Source organism: Agelaius tricolor, unplaced genomic scaffold (genome assembly GCF_023055355.1).
Source record: "Agelaius tricolor isolate 1412-34295 unplaced genomic scaffold, bAgeTri1.0.p SCAF_7, whole genome shotgun sequence".
Lineage (NCBI taxonomy): Eukaryota > Metazoa > Chordata > Aves > Passeriformes > Icteridae > Agelaius > Agelaius tricolor.
The window spans coordinates 31,208,037-31,234,040 of NW_027269267.1; the positions used below are offsets into that span (position 1 = coordinate 31,208,037).

The 26,004-nt window shown below is 40.6% G+C and overlaps 1 protein-coding gene across 1 annotated transcript in view; it reads left to right on the forward strand.

Annotated features, from left to right (window-relative positions):
- AFF3 (ALF transcription elongation factor 3) overlaps positions 1–26,004 on the forward strand; it is a 329,019-nt gene that overhangs the window by 49,549 nt on the left and 253,466 nt on the right. Inside the window, exons 2-3 of the mRNA XM_071430804.1 lie at positions 767–887; positions 6,157–7,008. Of these exons, the coding sequence (XP_071286905.1) occupies positions 767–887; positions 6,157–7,008 (973 nt within the window). The remainder of the gene's footprint in view (positions 1–766; positions 888–6,156; positions 7,009–26,004) is intronic.

The following is a 26,004-nucleotide window of genomic DNA, read 5'->3' on the forward strand; positions in this document are numbered from 1 at the left end:
TCTGAATGTCTATATTTGGGCTAAAGTTGTTAATTTCTAAAAATTAATGCTGTTGTGTAATGCAGTGATTTTATTCTCTCTCCAGCTACACTCTACTAGCCATACATACACTGTTGTGCCACTATTCATTTATTCATGTTCTGTGGTTGTGATAGTGTCAAATCCATCAGAAAGAGGAATTGTTTCAGTAGTAGCTTCACGACTTGGCTGATTAGCAGAGATCAGAAGAAGCAACCTAACTGTGGAAACCACTACAGCATATAGTTTTAACAGCTCTTTAGGGACCTAGTTAATGAAAGAATCACTACAGAAACACAGCCATGTGAAAAAAGGAGCATTTTCATACAACACTCAGAGGATATGTCATAAGTGGGAACATGTTCATAATTTCTATTTACTCACAGCTGTAATTACCATCTGCCTTAAGAGAACTTCTAGTCTTTGTCAAAGTTGCTTAGATATTTCCTTTGTCACGTTTCAAGCAGAGAAGTTCTGTACAGACTAGATCCTGCCATGTGATTTCTTTTTTATTTTTCTGTAAGAATTTAATTATCTATTCTCTGTGTGAAGAAAGCACTAGCATTCCCAGAGACCTGAACCTCCCCAGCCTACTTGAACTGGCGTTCATCTGATTCATGTTTGTGCTTATTTTTGCCATCTGTCTGCAAAACAGAGTTCTTAACTTTTAAATGCACGCTGGTTTCTATGTTGCCCTCTAATTTTTAACTCTTAAAAACTATTTATCTTTTTTTTTCTCTAACTCCAGTGTCTATGAGCCAGATAGAAACGTGCTGCGAAGGAAGGAGTGGGAAAGGAGAAACCAGGAGGCCCAGCAGGACAATGGCGCATTTAACACGAGCTATTCCCTCTTCAGTGAACCCTACAAGGTAGATGCTTCCCAGCTGGGCGAATCTTTGTTTATTTATTTATTCCTCAGTACAAAAATGTAGCCTGCAGAAGGCACTGTCCAGGTTTCATCACCCTCCCACGAGTGCTAGCTTCCCAAAATTCACAGAGAACATGCGTGATTCCCTGAGAGTCGGATTTTATATATATTTATGTTTATGTATGTGTATAAAGCTTCTTCTAGTGTTAGTAGCACACAAGAGTGAAATAAACTAGAAATATCCCAGCAATATTTGAGATGGAATTAAAATTAGGAGGTGAAGGTGAAAGTATCCTATTTTTGCAATACTTAGAAGAAAACAATTGTGTAAGACTAGTGTGTGAAGGTCAAGCACTGCTGTAAACATTGTGCCCTGGCCAAGGTTATTGTACTGAAATATCTTTTTTTTCCTATAAGAATTACCAGGATAATAAGAAAATTTGTCTGCTATACATGTTTTTCCTCCACCAAAGGCAGAAATAGCATAGGAGTCTCAACTCCCTGTGTTGTTCCTCATGGTAACAGCAGTTTGATGAGGCACAACTGTCTTTCATCACTCCGCGTTAGAAGGTCAAGCAGGGCCTTTTACATGCTGCAGGAGCTTGAAAATGGTGAACAGGACCAGAGAGCAATGTCCCATGGGGGCTGCTCCTCTCCCTCAATTTACGCAACTACTGCTTGTATGTATCAAACCATCATCATGTATTTTCTGCTGTGCCTTTCCAGAAATGTCCAAGTTACTGTAACAGCTGCCACATTGTGAAGCCTTTCCCTCCATGCAGCATCACTTGCCCTTGATGCTCAGGCTGCTTTAGTGCCTCTTTCCAGGAGACCTATTTGGAACCTGGCACCTGGCTTCTGCTTTGACTTCCATGCTTGCGTTTTAATTCTTGTGCTCCAGGGTCAGCTTTTAGCTTGCTCTTCTTCCAGATTGTTGTTTATATTTAGTCCCTAATAAAAAAGACAGATCTACCACTTTCAAACCATGTCCCTTGAAGGAACACATCTCTGTCTGCCTTGAAGCTGACCTCCAGCTGCCCAGATTTCAGATTCATTACAAAGGCATTTAGAAACCATGTCAGATGTCTTGAACTCCTCAATGACCTATGTGAAAATGTCTACTGTGAGACCAGTCAAGGGCTAATCCATGGAAGAAGGCCTGGAAAGCGTAAGTCAGCTGTGTCTTGGCATTTCTTGAGGGCTGTGCTGCAGCGATGACTTAATGATTTTCCATTTGGTCCAGTCAAACAGACCACACACAAAAAGGACCTGGCCTTTTGCTGTGTCCCCAGTACTGTTTTGTCTGTGGTACCTCAAATTGGCAATACTGAAGCTCAAATCACTTATAAAAGGCTATCACTTCCATTATTACTTCTGTGCTGATGTACTGACTGTCATGGCACAGATGTGATGTGCCATGGACACACCAGCAGTTTCTGAGTTGGGATGCCAGAAGGCACCTCTGTGCAGCCACAGTAAAATTCCATCAGCTTTAGTAGGAGTGGATGAAAAATCACTGCTGCCTCTCGAAGCAGAGAGGATACTGAGTGGATAATCCTATGAGGCAAGCAGAAAAATGGCTCCATTCCTGCTTCTTACCTTTAAACACTGTGTCCCTATTTTGAACAAATGTGTAAAGAGGGTGCTGCAGAAATGCATCCTACAGCTAACTTTGTCAAGGAGACTTGGGGAAAGGCAAAGCCCAGGACAGCAGTATAACTCACAGCTGTGTTGGTGTGGCAGAGTTGCTTGGGGTGATCAGTCCTTCTGATAGTATTGGACATCAAAACTTCTATCAGTGGCATACTCTGAATGTCATGTATACACTGGCAATGGACCATTGGACTCTCTGAACTAAGCCAAGCATTTGTGAACCTTCAGTGCAGGGAGAAAGAGCTGTGGCTTTTTGATCTTACTGTGGAGAGAGCCTAACTACAAAAGAGGAAACCTTTCTGCAAAAGCAAAACTGAAACCCACTTGTACTCCCTTTAAAGATCATGTTCACCTTTTAGGGGTTTCCAGAGGGGAATGAAGTTATAGCAGACATTCACTGCAAGCTCTGATTAAATTCAGTATTCCTCTGCACAGCTTGAGAAACATGAGCTAAAGTCAAAGGATATGCTATTCAGAAGACCATATCTGAAAATCAAAGGCAGGCTGGAAATCTCCTAAATCTTATGTCCTCTCTCACCTTGACATGTATCACTACTACTGTAACATCAAATTTTCTCAAAAATCCTAACTCTTCAGGTTGCCCCTTATCCTGTTCAAAGTATCCATAGCAACCCTCTATGAAGGATTACAGGAAATCCAGTATCTTTTACATAAAATCTCTTTTACAGGGGAATGAAAAAGTAGGAAATTAGTTCTGGATATTTTTTGGACAGAACACCTTGCCCCATTAACTATGTAAGTATTTTTAGTGAAGAAAAAAAATTCTGCTGGCCTTCCATGCAGCCATCAGGTTTATTTTTAGAAGTGTTATATGTTGCCATCTTCAAATTCTTGGATTTGTCTTGCATTGCTGAAAAATATCAGAGCACTCTAAGTTAGACATGTTTGCACAGAATGCTTTTCCTACTTGCCCATTTTGTGACCATGTTTTCCCTGTGGGAATGCTTAAATAAGGCCAGCAATATTTCAGAGAAGATAATAGGACGAACTAAAGCTCAAAACAAGTTACCTCAGATCCCACCATGTTCCCAAGAGGATGTAGGTGAACTCTCTTGTATGAGATTAGCTCAACACAAAATCTCACCTGAAGCTGTCCCAGTGCATCTTGAAGGAATAAACAGCACAGACCAGTTGTCAGCACATGCCATGATACCAGTTTGCTGCAGTTATTCTTGTGGTTATCTGGGATCTCTCAGTACTACATGTCTGTGTGTGACCTTCACATCACATCCATGTAGAAGACAACCCAATGACTCCTCTGAGTTGTTGATAGTCTACAGATAATCTGCAATTAGGATTTTGTTTCCTTTCCATCCACAGAGAAGCCATCATAAAAAACAGACCTAGGGAATTTGGACTTCTTAGGGGCAAAACCTGCACACAAATTTGTTTACGTTCATGGAGCTAGAGGCAGATGGGTGGAGAGCTGTCCTCACAAGATGTCTGCACTGTGGGAGACTTGTGGGTGCCAGGAGCCCCATTCCATTTGGTGGTCATTGTTGCCACGCTCCTGGCAGGGAAAGAAACCTCACATACACTCTGGCAGAATAATAATGAGTATAGGCCCAACAGCAGATTTCCCACCATGGAGAGAAGCTGAAAAAATACTTCTCTACAAGGTATCTACACAGGGTGGAAGATCCAGTGAAGCATAAAGAGATGCACTGGGTAAAAGGAAAGTTTTCTATGCATCCTGGAGCACAATTCTGCTGGTCAAGGAGATGCCCAAGTGTAGAAGTTATTTAATTAACTTCAGGAGACATGAGGGTATCTCTAACCTTCTTATTTTTCAGATGTATGTGATGCTTCCCAGATCTTTAGCCTCATTAATAGTTTCCTGTTCTATAGGACATTGATGTTATTCCTGTTAAGTGAAAGAACACCCTTTTTTAAAGTAACTTGCTATCTATGAGTCGGTCCTTCAAATTTTTTTCCATAGCAGGTTATTTTCTTTGTAACAGCAACAGCCTCATGTGCAGAGGGAAGACCAGACTATAGTGGTTGAACCTTGAGCCATCTTACTCCAAGTTTCCAATGCAACGTTTCAGATGCGAGACTTTCATGTTCTTCCCTTCCTACGCCCCTTCAGTATATACTACTGATATATATATTTAGCTCTGTTAGCATAGTAACAAAAACATATCAGAAAGCTAGGTGTAATGCATTTTACAGGTACAAGGTAGTGTTGTTGAAATTTGAGGAGAAAAGTTTGAAGCAAAACAGGACTGCTTCTACTGTTAGACATAAGAATGCTTCCACTGTAGACCTCTAAAAGTTTGCATGTGGCAAGCACAGCATTGTGCTTTACTGTGCATTTTTGCCTGGATTCAGGTTTTCTACTAGGAAACCCTAAAAATAAAAGATTCAAAAGTGGGGAGTTTCTCTTGAATACCTTCCCTTCCATACCCCCAGTTTTCCAGAGTAACTGATGTGGTTGCTACGTCTTTCGTGTTTTTAAATGTAACTTTAAGAGGATCTTCTTCACTTCCTTTACTCCCTTCTTTCTCCTTCTTTCTGTTTTCCCCTAAAACAGAGAGTCTTGAGATGAAATCTTGGCCTTCTGAAACCAATAGGGGTTTTCCCATTCAGACTCCATGTCTGGAAGAGAGAAAGGAGAACTCCACTGTCTCATTACTGAGACAGTGTCTCTGAGCACTGTCTTCCTCTGAAAACATAAAGCAAAGGACATCACACGCCTGAATCTTGGCGGGGCTTAAAAAATCTCTGCTGTAAAAATGCTAATGATATACCCTTTTGCTTACAGAGGCTTTTTTAAGCAAGAATTTTCAATCTTTTCCAGTATGTTTTGTTTGCTTGTTTTATTTCTTTGTGAAGCTTCTGCCTTTTCAGTCAGGAAGTAAATGGATCATTTTTAAGACAATAATTAATCTTGAAGGGGAGGAAGGGTGGCTGTATTCCCCTGCTATGCACAGCAAGCACTGAGAAATGTGAAGAATTTGGCAAGGGTTCTGTTCACCTTTTTTTTTTTTTTTTTACAAGAGGAGAGTGCCCTGGAATGAGCACCCTGTCAGAGCATTTTTAAAGAAGGGACATAATCTGTACTTTTCTCATTTCCCACAAGCTGTTTTCAAGTCACCTCAGAGCATTTGGCTGGCTTAGACTGACAAATTCATTCAGCGCTTGCATGGGATGTTGCGTGGCCTCCCAGATGGTTATGAAAACTTAGGCAGGCAGAGGAAGAAATTGGGAATGCAGTGTTTTCATTCATGACTGAAGAAGAGTTTGCATTGGGCTACAGGAAAAGTTTTGTCATGGTCAGATTTAATCCAAACCATTCTGTGCAGTTGCAATAATAAATTTTCCAGTTTCCAGGTAATATACTTTAACTACAGCGTGAGATCTGTGATAGATTTCTTTTTTTATATACTCTAAGGCCCTTTATAGCTTTTCCAGTTCAGGGTAGATTTAAGATGTTGACAAGTGTCTTCAGAGACAATAAGGATTTTCGATTTCATCCCTCAACGCTGCTGCTGAATAAGGCAGTCTTACTTCACTAAGGATTTGAGCAGAAGCATGCAGGGAATTTTGTTTTTCTTATGTTGACTGTAGCAGAACACTTGATTTTTGTTTTGCAGACTAACAAGGGGGATGAGCTTTCCAATCGCATCCAGAATACTTTGGGCAACTATGATGAAATGAAAGACTTGTTAACTGACCGGTCAAACCAGAGCCATCTCGTTGGGGTTCCAAAACCTGGGGTTCCTCAGACATCTCTCCCCAAGACCGATGAACATCTTATCGCAGACTCGAGACCACCACCTCCTCCTCCTATTTCCAGCACTACTTCTTCCACACCAGCATCCCTAGCTGCCCATCAGAGCAAGAGTACCACAATGGGCTGGCAGAAGGCTGGGCACAATGCCACTTCAGATGGCCAGCAGAGAGCGAGCAAACACGGACACCGGTCGCTGGAGTCACACAAGGGTGACTTCAAACTGGCCAGCCAAAAATCCAATTTGGAGAAACTAAAACACTATGCATCAAGTCCCACCTCCTCCTCTTCCTCCTCCTCTTCCTCCTCTTCCTCCTCCACCTCCTCTTCTTCCTCCTCCTCCTCCAATACTTCCCAGCAAAGCTCGCTGAGGGCCACATTAGGAGACAACACCAACAGAGTCCAGCAGCCAGCGAAGCTCAGTTGTAGCTCAGAAGGAGGAACCAAAGTCCAAGAGAGGCCAGCAAAGCATGGTGGGGCACACTGCGTCCAAAACTTCCCACCCTCTCTTGCTTCAAAGCCCAGTCTGGGTCAGCAGAAGCCAACAGCCTATGTAAGGCCAATGGATGGTCAGGACCAGGCTCCGGATGAGTCTCCAAAGCTGAAGTTACCAGCAGAGACAACCAAGTCATATCGGGGAGTGCCTTCCAGCAAGCCTGATTCAGCCAGGACCAAGTCAAAGATCACCAAGTTCAGCATTCCTAAGCAAGAAGAAGTAAGTGTTTTTACATTTCTTATGACATACCCGGATGGATGGATGGATGGATGGATGGATGGATGGATGGATGGATGATGTCTTATTGCACCTGTCTCTTTACATATTTTTAACATACTGGTTTGCATGTTGATATTTTTGGTGACATTGATATAGCATATTGCAAATAGCAGCATCATAGTATTTAAAGGTATCTCAACAGCAAAATGCTCTTTGTCTTCAGGACCAAAACACTTCCTACAATGGCACATTTTCTAGTAGTGTATATTACTTCACTGACTCTTTCCAGAGTGCTCATTTATAAAACCTGGATTTTTTTTTTGGCAGGTGTATTGCTTCTTGCTGTTCATATTTCATTGATTTCTTTCTCTTTGGCAAAGATTAAATGAAGTGAATGTGAGCAGAAATAGTTCTGCCATCCTCAATGTCAAAGTAGTTTCACAATCTAAATAAATTACTTATGCAATATGAAATCTGTGGAATAGATAAGAATAGAGCAATGAGACTCTCCTTTTAGTTAGTATTATCTGTTTGTGTTTCAAGCCAATTTATGAGAAGACTGAGGTTTCCTGCTTAAAGAATTTCCATCTATAGAAACCTGGTGTAGTGGGTTGACCCAATACACCTGGCCATGCTACAAGTATGAGAATGTGTCTGAAAAAGCTTTTAGACAACTTTTATTTATCAACAATAGATATAGAATATGTCTGCTTGGACTTACTGTATATTCATTTAGTTCACATTCCTCTTATGCCAGGAGGACACTTTGCTTTACCACTTTGACTGTGATTGTCTGTTTTTCGACTATTTGGTCTGTTTTGATGGGAAGGAAGTGATTTGTTTTGGCAGAATAAAGGGTGTTTTTTTTTTATTCAAATGTATTCAAAGGCCTCTATGCCAATACAAAGATGGTCACATCATCCTCTTGTGAAAATTGATAGATCTCCCATGAATTCAACAATTTATAGTATTTATAGGACTATAGGACTCTATTTGACTGAATCACTGTGACTTTCTCAGAGAAGAAGCAATGATTGTTTACTCTTTTTTGACAGCTGTGGTGTGTCTTGAGATGTTTTAAGTCTTAAAATTTTGTTTCTGGCATTGTTAAAGGAGAGGAAAAATCTAATTTTTGGTGAGTTCTCTGGCCTCTTAATGCCTGCTTTTCAGAAATGGAGTTGACTCTTGTATTCCCCTTGGGTTTGGTTTGGGAAAGAAATCTCTCTGGAAGCAATTATTTCTGTGATTTTTCTCTAAGTGAAAGTTCCATCAGTTCCGAACAACATGTAGGTGATATGTTGTTCCTGAAAAGGGGTTGTTTTAGGCTCTTAAGCTAGATCTTATAAGCAAATTTACATTCACAAAGTGCTGTAATTGTGCAGATAGATCAGTAACGGCAGATAGTAATATCCATTTAGCTGTTATTACCCCTTTCAGACTTGTGCTTCTATCTGCAAGTGGGAAGCGTTGTTAGAATTAAAGATGCCTGTGGCAATTATCTGACTCTTTCAAATTTCCCCCCTCTACTTGTAGGCAATACTCTAAGGACTAGTATGGAAAGGAGTTCTGATAGGCAATCATTTGTTTGTCTGAAACTCAGGATTTACCATTTGCATTCCAAATTCGTCTACCTCCGGAAAGAAAGATTTAATTTGTTGTATGCAATCCCTGCTGCTGCATAAGCATAAGTTTATACTGCAGTTTCTAGATGAGAACACATGGCTGAGATCACTTTAAACTAGCTTGTTTAGATTCTGATGGCAATGTAGACTATAGTAGGAGAGAGTGGACTGCAGGTTACCTACTAAAATATTCACCAATTTCTCACAGATTTTATGTGATGCAGTGTTAAAAACCCAGTATTTTATAACAGAATATAAACATTCAACTGAAGTTGAAGGAGGAGGTGGACCAAAAGCAGTGTCTGGTGGTTTAAAAAAGATTTTATGAAAATTTGTAGACAAATTTCTAAGAAGAAAAATAGTAGGTACTATGGGTATTGGAGTTTGAAACTGGACCTAACGAAAGTCAATGTTTAGATCTGAAAAATCAATGAAAGACAATGGACCAGCTATTTTTCACTTATCCTGATATTTTCTTTGTTCTAACTTTTTCCATCCCAAGTGGCACAAGCTGAAACTGGTAACCCACTGGTATTGCTACAGGGAGAAATATTGACCAAGACTGAAAGTTATTTATTTAGTGTTGCCTAATCCACACGCTCTTTGATTTTCAGTTGGACTTCTTTAATTTCAAAATGTTTTTCCATTTCTATTATTTGTATCATAAATCTTCTAGTAGAGTTGTATAAGAATTCCCATCCTTTTTAAAAATTTCTTCTATTAAACTCATAAATTTTCTCCTTTACATCAAATGTTTGCCATCCCCTTTAGGGCTGGAAGTTTTAAGCTGCTTGCAGCACAAAATCTGCCATGGTCCTGTGAATGTTTGCAGGCAAAATGAGGCCTCTGATCAGTGAGGCCAAAAGTGTTGGCCAGGACAGACCTGGTGTTCCCAATGGCTGTGGGAAGAGTGAGATGTCATATAGGATGACTGTGAGGGAAAGCAGGCTGACAAGGAGGCTGCAGCAGTGCCTGGAAGCTACATGGAAACAGAAATGAGAGTGGCAGAAAGCTGTTTAAGATCAGCCTGGAAAGAAGGAGAGGGGCAGAGGGCTTGGGGTAGGGTATCTGAAATGCTGGTAGTGAAATGAAGCTCTGTGTCTGCTAAAACAAAAGGTGTGTGGCTGAGAAGGGCTAGGCAGGGCACTCACTGTGCTCTAGGGTTTGTGTAGGCAGTGCTGGGAGGCCTTCCTGGCTCTGGGCAGCTTTCTGTCCACCAGAACCCCCAGGTCCTTCACTCCTGCTCAGCTTGCTGTCCACCAGAACCTCCAGGTCCTTCACTGAAGAGCTCATGTCCAGCCTGTTAGCACCCAGCCTGTATTGTTGCTGAGATTATCCCTCCCCTTACAGTATTTCCCCTTGCCAGAGTCTTATCAGTTTATCTAACATGAGTTCTGGGCCCCCAGCCCAAGAAGGACGTGGGCCTGCTGGAGCAAGTCCAGAGGAGGGACACTGAGCTGACCAGAGGGCGGGAGCACCTCTCCTGTGCAGGCAGGCTGGAAGAGTTGGGGCTGTTCAACCTGGAGAAGGGAAGACTCCAGCGAGACCTTATGGCACCAGGACCTAAAGGGAGCTGCAAGAAAGCTGGGGAGGGACTTTTTACAAGGGCATGTAGTTACAGGACAAGAGGTAATGACTTGGAGCTGAAAGAGGGTAGGTTCAGATTAGATATTAGGGAGAAATTCTTTACTCTGAGGGTGGTGAAACACTAGAAAGGGTTGCCCAGAGAAGCTGTGGATGCCCCATCTCTGGAAGTGTTCAAGGCCAAGTTGGATGGGGCTTTGAGCAATGTGGCCTAGTGGAAAGTGTCCCAGCCTACGGTACCGTGGTTGAAGTTAGATTATCTTTAATATCCATTCAAACCCAAACCGTTCCGTGATACCTGTGCACTTCCATTTGTGTTCACCAGTTTGAAAGAACCGTCAGTGGAAAAATAAACACATAATGAAACAAAGTTAAGCTTCCCTGTAAGGACTGGAGAATAAGCAGCAGTGTCACACATAGTGTGTGTGTGTCTGTGTGTGCGTGCGTGTGTGTGTGTGAGCAGCAGGATACAAAACCCTCTTCCGTACATTCCATGAGGTTTTCAGAGAAACAGGGCACAGAGTTGGCTGCAGTACAATTATTATTCACTTGAAATAAGATCTCTTGAATACGAATTATAGACCATTACTTTTCAATACATGAAAAAGGTTGATTTTTAATGCAGTTCAATAACTCATTTTATATTTTTAATCAGTTTTGGAAAATCTTCAATAGACTTGACACAGAGTGAAGCTTATAAATTTTTAAAATTGTTTTAATGAGAATAATTTTGATAGACCTGTGTGTAGAAAGGTAGCATTTACTCGTTTGGGAATTTCATCTTTAGTAGCCAGGTTCATCAGTGTTAACTAGAATCCATACCCCACCTCCTGGTCATTCCAAAATTACCATACTGCTCTGTAGAAATGATAGCTCGTCATCTCAAGTGCTGGTATTTCACATTTTGAACTACTTAGAAATTATATTGCTGTAGGTAAAATCCCACTGTATTGGATAAAGGGGAAGCAAAATTTGATATCAGAGGAAAAGAGGCAGGGAAATCAAATGCCTCTCTTTTCTAAAATGTTCTTGAGTGAAACAATAAAAAAACACAGGGTGACAAATCATGTTCTTTATATCCAAGTTCTGTTTTTGAATTTCATCTCATAGGCTGCATGCTGCTTTTTTATTACATTGAGGAAGCCTTATCTATTGTCCTTTGCTTACTTATCTTAAGGGTTATGGAACAAAGAAATAGAGGCTGTATTCAAGAATGACTATGAGTCTAATGGTAAAAAGGAATATTTCGTTTTGTTAAATTTGGAAACACATTTATGTGAAATGTAGGTAAGGTCATCATGAGGACATATTCTTTCTTGTTCACTTCACAGAGTACTTACACAACTTCTGCAGCAGAAATAATGCACCATAAATTAAAGGTTGAGTTTGGGGTTGTTTTTTTTTTCCTTTTTTTAATTTTTTTTTTTTTTTGCCCTGTTCTTACTCAGACAAATTCCTATTTGCCTGGGTAAGATACTCTCTGCAGTCACTCTCCTTTGAGTGGCTATATATAGCTATCAGCATCTGGCACACACTCTAGCAAGTGTCCTGTGAATCTGCAATCTCTTTTTTTGCCTATCAGCTCTATCCCCACATATTAATGGAAAGCAAAAACACCCCATAACTCTTCTCTCTGTCTGAAAAAACTACAATTTGGCCTCAGTGTTGATAATTTGGTCAAAATCAGTCTCTTTGAAGAAGATACATGTATAATAAGCAGTTCCATCCCAGTTTAAAACTGAAGATGCAAGTTCATGTGCTGCTACATTTCATTTGAGAACAGAAGGTCCATGAAAACTAAATAGGGAATATAGTCATTATCATGACTTCATCTGGAAATCCCACATATCTGGATCTCTAGGACAGTAGAGGGGAAACAGTATCTCATGAGGAAGGAAGAGGGTTTAGAGGAGATCTGAGTAAGTGCTTTTCCTCAGAGGCACAGCACCACATCCCCTTGGCTGCAGTGGAGCCTGTTAAAGCGTTGCAGGAGTAAGAGTAGAATTCAGGCTTTTCTTCTCTACATCCCAGGGTGTTTCATTCTGGCCCAGAAAGGCAGAAATGAAAATAAAAGCACAGTCAAAGATGCTTTTAGACGAAAAGGGGGGGAGAGATTGAATGCATTAGCGAAAGGGTCCAGACCTCTTCCGGCACCGTTTCAGGATGCGCCCGAAGAGGCTGGAGACATCAACACAGAATTAAGTGTGTTGATACTCCTCTACCATTTATTGACTTCATTGAAGAATTGCTGTGCTTGAGAAGCCAGTTAGCAATCACAGCACTTGAGTACTTGTAAGTATGAGGCAGTTGTAGATGTTTTCTTTCCCAGATGTTCGTGCTGCATTTACAAGGAGACACAGATCAATTCATCCCTGTAATGGTAGCACTGACCTTCCCCACAAATAAAGAATGTTTTCCCACATTAAACAGGAAGAACTGCACAACAAGAGCAGTGTGGTGCAGAGATGCCTGCTAGTGGTGAGTTACTCAGGACCTTCAAGTGTGTCTGTGGGAGGGCTGTGTGTTACTGCCTGTATTTATGTAGCAGAGTTCAACAGAGTAGGACTGTGAAGAATGAGTATATTAAATAGAGTGGTATTGGAAATGCTCTTAACAAACACAGTGGAGACCACAATGTGAAAGGGTTTTTTTTTGTATAGTTTTCAAATCATGACACAAGCCTTTGCCTTTCTCACCTTCTGCAGTCTCCAAGGCACACAACAACTGTGTGTGAGGGCAGCTTCAGTGAAAACAGTGGGCCTAATCTCCCTGGTTATTCTTCCATGACAGCTCTTGTAGAATGAAAATGCTGTTTGGACACCTTTACTTTACTTTTAGAGATCCCTAAATTTACTGTTCCTACCCTCAGTGAAACAAGTTCCTTTCTCTTTTGAATTAATTGTCAATTTATTTTTTCCTGGGACAGCACTAGCTAAACTTATCTATAGGTTTTTGAAAATAAAGAATTTAATAGAATAATAACCTCTAAAGTTTTCTGTATGGATTGATTACCATATGGTATGTGCTGTCTGTTGCTATGGTAAATCACTTGTTCCTCTTTGTTTTTTATTGGTAAGATGACTGTGATCAGAGAAAAATATCTTGAAATTAGATGTAAATTTATGATTTTCAAGGATATTCCTTAATGTTTGCACCTGTTTTTTTTTTTTTTGCAAGTTTTCCCTGAGATTGCTGTTTTCTAATTATTGAAAACATACTTGAGCAGTTAATTTGGGTCTCTCATAGGGCAGATCCTCCCTGTGATAAAACTGGTCTTTCCATCTTTTCTGAAGTTGGAAAAGTAGCCACTTTTGGAGTAAGGAAAGCTCAGTGGATGTAAGAATATGATTAATTGTGAGAAACTTGTCTTGCCTTTTAGTTTATAACCGCCCCTCCCTGCCCTCCTCTAGTGGATGGCTTGGTTTATGAATCAGCTCTGGAGCTGATACAAGAGTGCATGCATAAAAATGTCCACAACCATGTTTAATTGCTTCTTTAGTTCCCTGTGGTAAGCACTAAAGTTATTGATGAAGGAAATAAGATTTCTGGAATTACCAACCCCAGATTTTAATTGCACATTTTGTCTGATTTTTTTTAATCCATTGTAGTGCTTATGATGATAACTGCATGTAATAAAAGTCATCCTGACCAGAAACAAAGTAGTCTAATAGATGTTCTTTGTAAAATGTGCCTGAAAAGATACACGGTATTGCTATCACTTTTCCACCTTTGGCCCCATTAGCATGGCTTGCTCCCAGGCCTGGAAGGTATTCAGCAGCTGGAGAAAGCAACTCTTCTGGATGTGGTTTCAGGAGCTGTGTGCTGGAGCACAGCGCTCCCACCAACACAAGAAACTGCCCTCCGCCTGGAGTTTTGGCTGAGCATCTTCTCCCCATCTGGTTCAGGGCTTCTTAAACAAAAGAGAGGGTCGAGGTACAGAGGGAGAGCAAGGGTGGGCTTGCTGTGGAGTTCAGATTACCAGTGAAATACTTAGATGGACTCTATTTCCCAGACAGCCCCTTGCACAACACTGGAGTGTTCTGTCAGGTGAGGAGTCCAAGCCCCTGCTGCTTCTGCAGAGTACTTATGTTAATACCAGCTCACATCCTCCTTTCCAATAATTATAGCAAGGCAGGGCATTTCTGTCTACTCTTCACCTTCACAATCTGTAAGGGATCATGTAGGATGTAAAGGTAGTTTAGGATATTTTATATTTAAAAAAAAATCCATGAAAATTATTTAACTTCTTTGTTCTGTAGTTTCCCAGTCTTTCATGAATCAGAATGACATGAAACTGCTACCACTGAACTTACTCACAGGGGTCAGATATGACTGATGAGCAAGAGAACTCAAGGAAAATACAGTGTGCTTCACAGATCACTGTTAATTCCAGCTAAATAAATAATGGGTATGTGCCGCTTGATGTGTAAGGTTAAAGAGGTCAGATCTCCAGCAACTGTCAATTCATCCAACCAGGCCAGAAGCAGTTAAATTCTTTATTTTTGGTCACATATTCACATACCAATAAATGAAGACAAATATACTTTTAAATATCTGCATGTTGCATACTTTATTCACACTGTGTGGTGTAAAGTTTTCGTTTCTGTACCACTTCTGAATATGGAAGATCTATCCCTGTGGTATCACAAAATAGCTTCCTAGAAAAGTAATTAACAGGAGGGTGGTTTTTTTTTTTTCAAGTTCAGAAAAGATATATAATGTAAGCATCTGATTTCCTGTCACTCTTGGTTAACTTTGTATGAAAATGGATAGCTTCCAAATTAAAGCAGGCACCGGACTGTCTGGAGAAAAATGCATCTGTAAAGAAACGTGTACATTATATATTCATGTCGTTCCAAATCTCTTAGTTGTATTTCATATATAACAGTTGCATGTTCTGAAATATGGTACCTTTTTTATTTCATGGGTCAAAACCAGCATGCCAGAAAGGCTGAGGCTGCCCCTTACATGGTCTAGGGCAAGTATTTCCTTTCCAAAATTCCCTCATACATTTCCCACTTTCTTCCCTTCCCACCATCAAGTTTCTCTGAGAAATGAAGGCATGATGTGAAGTTGCTTTTCACCACGATTTATTCAGAAGATAAATATACAAAAATAATTCAAGCCAGTGAGCCAACAGGTCAGGAATATTGAGAACCAGCATCTTCTCTCAGAACCAAAAATTGCTATTCATACTCCTCTGCATTTACTGCAAATGGCTGTAAGGGAAGCTTATGTAACTAGAAAGAAAGGAAAACCAAGAGCATTTCTTGTTAGCTCTTATCAGTAACAGATGTTTAAGGGGAGATGGAATGGAAGACTCTCTGCTTCATAGCTTCTTTGAAATGAGATATTGAAGATGATTTTTTTTTTTCTTGCACATGCTAAAGATTATTAGTATTCAAATACCAGCAGCATAATCTATTGCTAATCAAATCTTACATTTATTTAGAGGTAGTTGTACAACCACAGTCAAATACAGAGGTAGGTACAACTTCATGTGACAGCTGAAACTTTGAGATCTAAAGTAGAAAAGGGGAAGACAGCTGTGAGATTACTGATCACAAATACAATCAAACAAAGTATTCATACAAAGTGTATAAAATGACCATGATTTGGTAGTTCTGAAATATTTTCCAAGAGGCCTTCTCTGATTTTAATTACTATCTCAGGGACATCAGATATAAGAAAGCATATTACCAAAGACAGTTGATACCTAAAACCTCTTAGCTGGTTAATTTCTGATTTCATGGAAGTAGCAGTCCAGAGCAGAAGTATGCTGTCTAGAAAAAAGGCATGGGATGAAGGACCAAGTGGAGTGTGAGAAGGACAGTTGGGAAAATGCCATTAGCAGATGATGAATTGTCTTCCTTGCACTAAATCATTAGTGTTTAGCATGCAGGAAGAGTTAAAAATACATAGATAGAGAGGACATAAAAATGAACTGGGTTCTATAACAGTGAAGTAATCTGAGAAAAGAATTGTGTGGGAAACTGAAAAGAATGAAATTATGCTTTGGGAAACTCACCGAAAAGGAGTTAGTCATGGTCTAAATTTTTGTCCTCATGGGAGGATCAAGTGCAATGTGAGACAGTTTGAAAAATACCATAAGCAGCAATCATAGTTTATGATAAGGTCTGCTTGCAAGATCTTTCAGTAGCTTAGAGATGGCTGTGCAGGGCCCAAAACGTTATTTTTTTTTTTGTAGTGTGTTTGTTCCCATGAGGAAGCCTTAGGACAGCATTCCTTCCCATGAAGTTTCTGCTCTCAGGTGGGAATGGACCTATGTCCAGACTACACCCCTGAAAAAGAATCAAACTTCATGGTTGTGGTTATTTCTAAAGAAGCTTGTCCTCTCCCATGAGAAGAAAAATTTAGACAGTGGGGCATCACTCACGTCACAGATGTGCAGTCACTGTCTTGGGAGGAAAATGCATTACCTGTTTTGCCCCCATAAGCAGTACTGCAAAAGGCACAAATCTGGGCTTGTGGGTACACATAGCTTCTGTGGGAGGTGGAAGAGGCAAAACCTCATGCTCAAACAGGGTGTCTAAATATCTGTGAACAACCTCTACAAAGAGCTGACATCTGAAACACAGCAGGTCCTTTTTTTCCCACCACCCCGAAGCATAGGGAATATAGCTTCTGATCATACCCAGCTGCATTCTTATCAATAAACAAAAAAATCTCTGTTTTTTACTACTGTAATCTATTGCATTCAGGAGTTTCAAAGCTCTTCATAAGCTCTTTAATGACAACTCTGAAAACAATATTTTGGATCTGGTTGCAAAAGGGATTAGCTGAGGTGAAGGCAGATGGGGACACCTTCTGTGATGCTGCTGCTGCCAGAACAGGCCTGCTTCCCTTGGCCCCACTTGCTAGTGGTCCCAGTGGAGGGATCAGATGGAAAACTATGTGAGAGGCTGCTAGAGGACAGGATGGCACACCTGGATCATGCACCTTACTCCATTCCAAGAGCAAGGCTGGCCAGAGCTGGGGCTGGCCACAGGCCCAGAGGAAGCAGAGCCAGGGTGTTTTGGTGTCAAAGCTGAGTGCAGAAGTGCAGAGACCAAACCCCCAGCTCTGTGCCACAGCTGACCCCATACAGAGTGACACATGAAGCTCTTCCATAACTTCATGCTGGAGATGGAAGTAAACGCAGAAACGTAACTAAAGGCTTCTTACTAAACTCAAATTATTGTTTCTCACTGTATTTCTTCCTGTCATTTAGGTCACTTGAGGCAGAGACAGTTCCTGAGTGATTATGTCACTGATGGTTTACCACTTCCATCTGAGTTATTCACTGCACATCCTCCGCTAGAAATTAATAGAGGTTTTGCCATTGCATTAAGTGGTAGCAACACCAGGGTTTGACAAGGAGGAATATTTCTATTCTACATTGCATAAACTTCCTTTGGTCAAGAAGATATTGCTTGAGGGAAGATGGTCTTTTGTCTTCAATCTTCCTTTGTTTTGTTCCAGAGTGCAGATGTAACACTTGTGGTTGTTTTTTGACATTATTATTACTTTGAAGAAAGTCAGCAATAGTAATACAGAATAAAAATTGGGGCAGAAGCCAGCATTTGAACTCAAAACACTACGGTGCATTAATCTATTAATTTCAGGTCATGTCTTTAGCACATCAAAGGAGCTTCTTGACCAGTCTGAGGTGCTTGAGTAATTTTTTTCTCTCGTGTAATTAAAGTTTCTAGCTCCCTTTTCAGAATTGGTTTCCTCACCAACTGTTCAGTGCATAAATCTACGTGAGTGATTTCCTGACAGTTGTACATTAGGAATTATGGCATATCTCTGCTCATAACTTACAGAACTATCTCAGTACAGAGCAGAGACCATAAAACATGCCGAATGGGGATTTCTCAGATATGCTAATTGCTGCTATATAAAGAGCACGGGATGAAGAGCTGCCACAGAGGAAGTTCAGCTAAAAAGTACCCACCACAAATCTTTGAAGGTCCACAGAGAAGCATATCCTTCTGCTGCCACTTTTTGGCAGAGCTCTGCTGAGCAAAGGCTTTGTAGCTGAGTGAGCTTGGGCAGGGAGGGCTGGTGGCTCCCTGCAGCCCAGTGCAGTGGCCAGCCAGGAGCTGGGACAGGGATCTGCCCCTCTGGAGCTGCTGCCAGCATCTGGGGGCCTGTGGGGTTGGCACAGTACCAGTTATAAGAAGCACTCCCCACCTTCTTGGGCTCTTGGGTGTGGTGCCCAGGCAATGTTCTTGTCTGTTCTAAATTACACCCAAATGCAGGCCTAATTAATTTCTCTTGAAATGGACTGGATCACATGTCCCACTCCCATCTTCTCATCTGTGAGATGGCTCTCAGAATAAAGCTGCTGTTTTCTTCAGATTGAAATTTTGTGTATTCAGAGCAAAGGCTAAACTAACTAATGGACATCCACTGCCTCTTCTGACAAGCTTAGTTTTGCCATTCAGTAACAGGAAGATGCTGCACATGTAAATAATTTTCCTATATTTTTTGAAATTTATATGAAATTTATAGCCATGCCAAACTTTGCAAATTAACTCCTTATCTGTAGAGTACCACAAAAGAATTTACAGCATGGAGGGGAGGATACAGTTCAGCAAATCTGCTGTAGCCAGGTGTGAGCTACTCTCCTGTAGCTTTTCTATATGATACATTTTATGCATTGACTACAAATAGGTATTTTTGCACTCAGCAGAGTGGGACTGGATCACCAGATTAATTTTAAGTAGGCCATTAAGCATCATTGTTTAATACTGATTTTTAGCCATTGCACTTGAACCTCTTACCTCAGGCTGACCCAGTAGACAGAAACCAAAATTGCTGTGCCCCAGCAACTAACTGCAGCTCTGCTACTTCTACTGATACACCTATATACTTATTTTTTTAACAAGTTTTCTGTACTGTGAAATACATACCTTATTGAAGATAATAAATAACATGGAAATATTATACCACATAGCTATTATTTAATAATCTTAATATAGGGTACTTTTAAAATAAATCAGCTAGACAAATCAAAGAGTATAGAAATGGAATGTGCCTTTGTAGGCCCTGTGGGAAACTCAGCTAATGAACTGAGGGATATCAGTTTCTAGACAGGGAAAGAAAGTCTGCTTAATTTAAAGAAATAAGTTCAAGTATTTGCCTCCTTATTCTAAAATCATGGGTTTGGGCGTGATCACACAATGTGAAAAAAGTAACTTCAGTGCAGCCTTGTGTGTTTTGAAACACCAAGTGAAATACAATTAACTTTAAAATGGTAAATTGTAATGCTAAAAAGAAAATCTTCTGCCTTCCGGGTGTGACTGTCTTTTTAATTTGATGATGTCACCCTGTGAGCCATTAAAGCATTATCAATGAGCAGGCTGTGCATTTTCTAATGATTGCTGTGGAGTTGAAAAAGACTCTATAATGTTCCTGCAGTTTGTTCATCATTTTTGTTTGATAATTGTCCTGAAAATCAATGACAGCTACTGAGTACAGAAATTTGATTGAACCAAGTATAAATATAGGCAGCAATTTAGACTGTTCTTACTCAATAGAAAAATGTCTTTGGCTAATAAGTGGATTCCTATCTAAATTCATGAGTTCTTTTATGACATTTTGGGCTAAGCCTGAAATAGATTAATCTTTTTCTGATAAAGTTGCATAAGCTGTGATTTCTCTGGTGACCACATTTAATTGGATATTAAATAAAGTGCTTATCTTTACACCAACAGGTTTTATAGGCTGGATTTCACAGATTAAATAACAAGTAATAGGCACACACAAAATTTTTCTGATTAAACCGTGATATGCTCAGATTAAAAATTAGACTGTCCTGATTCAGGTAGGCTTTTGAGGTGCATGATTACAACTGAGGGTTAAATGCACAGAATAGAGGGAAACTGCAGGATGGTGCAAAGAGCTGTGAGAACAGGTCAGCTCTGTATATTCTTCTTTCCTGCTTATTCTTCAGCAAATGTACAACAGGGTGGTTTTCTGTTGGGTTTGACAAGAAGCTTGAATTCTTGATAATGTTTTTGAAAAGCCTGAGGTTGGGATTCATTATGCAAGGTGCTGTACAAGTACACAGCGAGAAGTATCCTGTGATAGAGCCTATCAGCCCTGGAAAGGCAGAGGAAAGGTTAACAGAAGCCTGGAAAGTAAATTAACCTATCGCACCTGAAGAAAGGAGATAGCGACAAGGCTGAGAGAAGTACCCAAATAGAAAAACATGGATGGTGTTTGGGAGGAGGAAGTCTTAATAGGGTGAGCAAAGACCACACTTGGGAGGAAGAGTGAGGTGAGGAGGAGGGGATGGAGAAGGTGAAGCTGAAAGAATAGCCCAGCTGTTACAGGAGGCATTTGTCTGGTACTCCACTTGCTGGAGAATGCACACTGACAAAAGGGCTCCAAAGGGGCAGGAGATAGTTAGGACTTGCTGCATTTCCTTTAATGAAAATGAAGGACACTCTTGGAGCTGAAAGGACACTTCTGTCGCAGAAAAGTGCAGGACATTGAAGGAATTGAGCTGGATGGCTCGGGCACACGTGTGAGATCAGTGGAAAGGAGTAGAGCAGCTGTGCAGAATAAGACAGGAGGGGAACCACCAGTGTGAGCCTGAGGCCTTACATGGGGAGGAAGTAAATGAAGACATTTGCATTGAGTAGGCTGTGCTAAACCAAATGATGTGAAGCTCATGCTAATTACAATGTTTTCTTCACTGGTATGACATATTGTGAATGTGAAAAGAAACTGATGCCTCCCTATGTAACCAAGTCTACTTTTGACTTTCTGTGCATGGAGCTGGCAGCCCTCTGGTAGTGTTTTGTTGATTTTGTTCTTGTATATGGATGAGAGAATTGCAGTAGCACTAAGCAGCACTAAGCTCAGGAGCTTGGACAACCCTCTCCTGATGGATTTGACTCTTACAAGATCAGCCAGGAAGAGTTGAGGCGTGAGTTTGTCGGGTGTTTTTTCCCCTAAATAAAACTGACCCGTTGCACACAGCATGTAATTGTCCCTGAGCTGATGTCAGACTTGCAAATGGTAATTTCTCACAGGAGGTAGGCTACTTCTCACAGCAAGTCAGCAAGGCTGGCAGTGCTACAGGTGGCATTGTTGCCCAGGATCCAGTGACTCCAAGCCACTGGCATCATTTGTCTGAGACTCAAGGCAGAAGGTGTTAAACATCCCAACTGTGTTACTGAAAGATAAAAATGGAAAATAGCTCCACTGAGTAGTGGGGACAAGCAAATGGCCTTGTGCTGTACTTCGGTCTGGGGTCACTGGGCCCTGTCTTTTTGCATAGCTGAAATAGCTGGTGTCTAGATGATAAAGATGTTGACAATTATCTTCTCCTTCCTCCAGAGACCACACAAAGCTAAGCCTTTTTCTTTTACTTTCACATAACTTTCTTTTATTTTGACTTGTCATGACTTTTGACATTGGCATGAGGATGTTTTCTGGAGGAATTTCCTTTGCCTTCTTGGCATTTGGTAATGCAAAGCATTTTGTTAATATGTTTTTCTTTGAAGCCATATTTTTTGTTAAGACCTTTCAGGATGGTGTTCTATTTGCTGCCTCTCACAGAAGTCAGCTAGTAAATAGCAGCCATTATTTCCCCATAGGCTTTAGAAAAATGGTAAATTACTTAAAGCTTTTCTCTGACTTGTTTTATTTCTGGTAAAACAAGTATTTCCAATGAAACATCAGGAAAGGGATGGCAAGCTTCAGAGCTCATGTTGGTTTTGGAGGCCAAGAGCTGGTTCAAGGGCTGCATCAGCCCACAAACACATACACTGGTTTCTGTGGAGAGGAAGGCAGCACAGGGCTGTCTGGGGCAGCCACAGCCTGCCTTCAGAGATGAGACAGGATGCATCTCAATGCCCCGCTGGGAATTCCCTGGGATGTCTGCAACCTCTGCTGTTAGCGAGCAGGTGGCATGTTCCCAATCAGTTGAGGCAGTGATAAACTAGTATGTGACTAGCTTGGAGACTTGGTGACTTAGCAGAACCATATCTGTTTTTAAACCTTGTGCAAAAACATGAGTAGCTAAGTTCGCACTCAGTGTACCCTTAGAGATGTGGTTTGTGAGGGGGCTGTTTGTGTGTAGATCTCATTTCTTTGCTAATAAGTAGGGAAGACTTAAAATAACCTGTGGAATTGTTCAAGGGGAAGCAGATCTCTGCAAAAGTCTCTTCTTTGTCAGGGTGTCAGAGCTGATACTGAAAATGCAGTATCTAGGTCAACACACAAGATAGGCATGTTTCATTTGCATGTAACAGGAACCAAGGCCTCTACAGGTATAAACTGGTCTCATGCCACCAACACTGAACATTTACCTCTTTACTTGCTGGTCTCTTACTAGGTGCAAGTAAGTTCCCAGTGACCATGCACCCTAACAGTAGTTAAATCGCTGCTTTAACAGAGGGTCTTTGTAAAATTCATGTACGCAAATAGAGTGTTTCTAAATTGCCAACACAACAGCAGAAGCTTAAGTGCAATTTTTATTCCAATAAAGATGTGATGAAATTATGCCTAATGGTCTGCAGACTGCACTTTTATATGCACTTGCAATGCTCCCATTGACTTCAACTGCTGTTGTCAAGGTATTTCAGTAGTACTGAGCTAAGGATCATTACCCTGTGCTATTATAATACATTAAACTAATGCTGCCATTTTTCCATTATAACAACAGTACCTGGCGACTGAAGGCTACCTCCGACCCAATAACTTGCAATCAAATATTTGTTTCAGATTTCAAAATGCATATAAATTATGAGGCTTGACGAAAATGTTCAGATTAGACAAGCTCATACCTCCACCCTGGTCTTTAATTTTTTGCGTGCAGACAAAGCAAGCTTGGCACTGATGAACAATGTAGAAACTCTTATATTTTTAAGAACATGAGGATTTTAGTTTGTAAGTAAGTTTAGTAAAACTACATTTGAACTAAGCTTTCACTGACTTTCATGCAAACAGCATGAAATTATATATCTATACTGTACATATCCCAAATCCCAAAGCTTGTGTCCTTCAAAAACAAAGTAATTCCCTGACTGCTGTTGATGCAGCATGCATAAGGGAATAATTATACAAGTGTCCTGGAGCTAATCTCAGTTGTCTGATATTAAAACCAACCCACCATTTTTTTTGGCCGAGTCCTGTTTGCTCTAATGCAACAAAAATACTGTACTTAAGTGCAAGGGGGAGATAACTTTGCAGAGATTAGTCTATTGGTTCCTAAGAAATGAATAATTTTAAATTCAAAGAAAAACAAATTCACTAATTATATAGCCTTTGCTACACTTGCTGATAGCTTGCTACTTCTTTTATCTTTTTTATAACTGCCTAAAAAAGGAAAACAATAAAGAAAAGAAACTGAAAAATTCTTGAAGAGCTGACTGATATTACCTTTATGATAAAGTGAACCACAGACAAGATTAAAAAAAAAGAAACCATGGCCCCAAGTTCCCTTGGAAACCTCTGCGAACTCATATTAAAAATGTACCTACAACATCTGCCGGACAAACAGGAATGAGGACTTGATAACCAAAACAGAATCCAGATGTGCACAAAAATAGGCTTCTTGCTGATACTCCTATGTCACTTGTACTGCACATCTAGAGCTGAGATACCCAAAAACGTGGGTGATTCATATAGCGGGTCCTTCTGATATTGTTTTCTCCCCAAAATATTATTTTATCTTTTCATGCATATTACTATATGTTGTTTGCCATTACAATGGGAAATATCCTTAACCTTATCTAAATTTTTTCTTTACCCTTTTCCTTTTAAGAACCTGCTTTTAAGAGCTATTCTTCAAGATGAAAATATTGTTATGAAAGAACAAATAATAAAGTTATGCACAGATCTGGAAAACTGTGTTTTTCAAGACATCAGGCCAACAAATTTCATTGCAAAAGCATTTCATGGTTCAAACTCAGGGCTTACTCTAATATGGCTAAGAATTTTCTTGTGGAACAGATGCAGCCTTGATTGCAGCAGTCCTAATTTGGCCACTTTTTTCTATTCATGCAAAGTTGCAGATACAGAATCTTCTACTAGTGCATCTTTGACAGCTTATCAATGTGTGAGGTCTAGCATTGGCATTATAGATGTCTTCAAACAGAACACTATCTGTACAATGTGGCACCTCTCACCTCCCTTGCTGAAGGGACAAGGAAGACAAGGAAAAAAAACAGGATTGGCTGGTGCAGGACCATGTAGTACTGTGCCAGAGGACACAATTGCATGCAGTGCCTGTGGGGTTCAAGAGACCTTGGATTCTGGTATTGTTACCTTCTGGTGGTTATCTCCCACTGCCTGTGGAAAGCATGGCCAGCTCACTGTATTTCCAAGAACAGCAATAGAAAGTGCTCGTCTTATGTCATTGGGGCTTCACAAATCATCTCATCAGTGCTGCCACACTGGCTGAGAGTGGTAGAGGCAGCTGGAAGGTTAAATGGCATTTCTTGTATTATCTGGAGGCCCTTCCTGCAAAACACAGACAATCTGTGTTGTAGTGCTCTAAATATCTTATTTAGTTGGTGTTTTTACCCTGGTGATGGGAAAATTTTACTGGGTATGTCAGGTCACGTGGACCATTTATTCCCCCTTTCTCATCACATGGTTTCTCCCTCACATAACCCCCTGGTTTCTGTATGCCCTGGTGTCTGTCCCACGGGTGGTCCCTCCCCTTGCCCCTCCCCAGTGTTATCCCATTGGCCACAGTCCTCTTTCCCCGCCCCCATCACCTGGGGCATAAAACCCTACGGCAGGTGTGGTTCTGCCTCTTCGCTCATGGGTGGTTCCTGCCACCAGAAGTGTCTGTCTCAAGCTGATGAACTGGATACTCATCTCCATGTGCAAAGAGCGCTTCTCGTCTTTTACCTTCCGTCTGTGCAATTCTGTGTGGGCTTTAGTCCTGAGCAAGCCGGATCTGGATTTGTATTAGCCCAGACAACCATGGATTAATTGCAAATCTGTACATGGGTAAAAAGCATATACATATTAGCACCATTTTGCTCTCCTGGCTGTATAGCCCCCCTCATTTTTAATGGAGATTTCATTTGAATTCTTTATGCAGTGATTTGCTGTTAAAATCTTGCCATTTGCAGATACTTATGTACTTCTGTGAAACAGCATTCATGATGCTTTGGTTTAATTATTTGCCTTATAACGGTGAATCCACTGTCTAGGAACTGGTTCTCAAGCAATAACCCTTTTTTTGTAAGCATGCAAAAATGTGCATGCAGATATCTGCAGGAACACTTTACAAGTCCCGTATCCTCCACTTACAGGTGAGTGTCACTAAAATGTGCAGATTTTAAATCCAAGCTCCTGCAGTACACAGGGAATCAGTTTCTGGAATAAGTACCAGAAGAGGAAGACTCAGGAAGCATCAGTTTGAGCACCTAGAGTAAGAGCTGTATTCAGGCTTCTTTTATCAGGCATGCCTCCGTCTGAAAAAACTGTGCTCCGACTTAATCATCCAGTTCTGCACAATACTTAAAATAAACAAATGAATTCTACAGAGGGATTTAAATTGAACAAATGAATTCACTAGGGAAAGCACAGTGGCATGACTGAATGGCTTAAAATACAGCTGAGGCGAAACTGTTCTTCAAATGATCAGATCTGCAGATTGGCTCCTTAAACGATCTATAGACCTTGATAATCACATTCTTTTTGTAATTATCACAGATTTACAGACAGGAAACAATTCCAAAAAACTGCTATGACACTTTGCCTAAAACCAGTGAGATTATTGAGCTATGAAATAGCCATAGCTAGGAAAGAT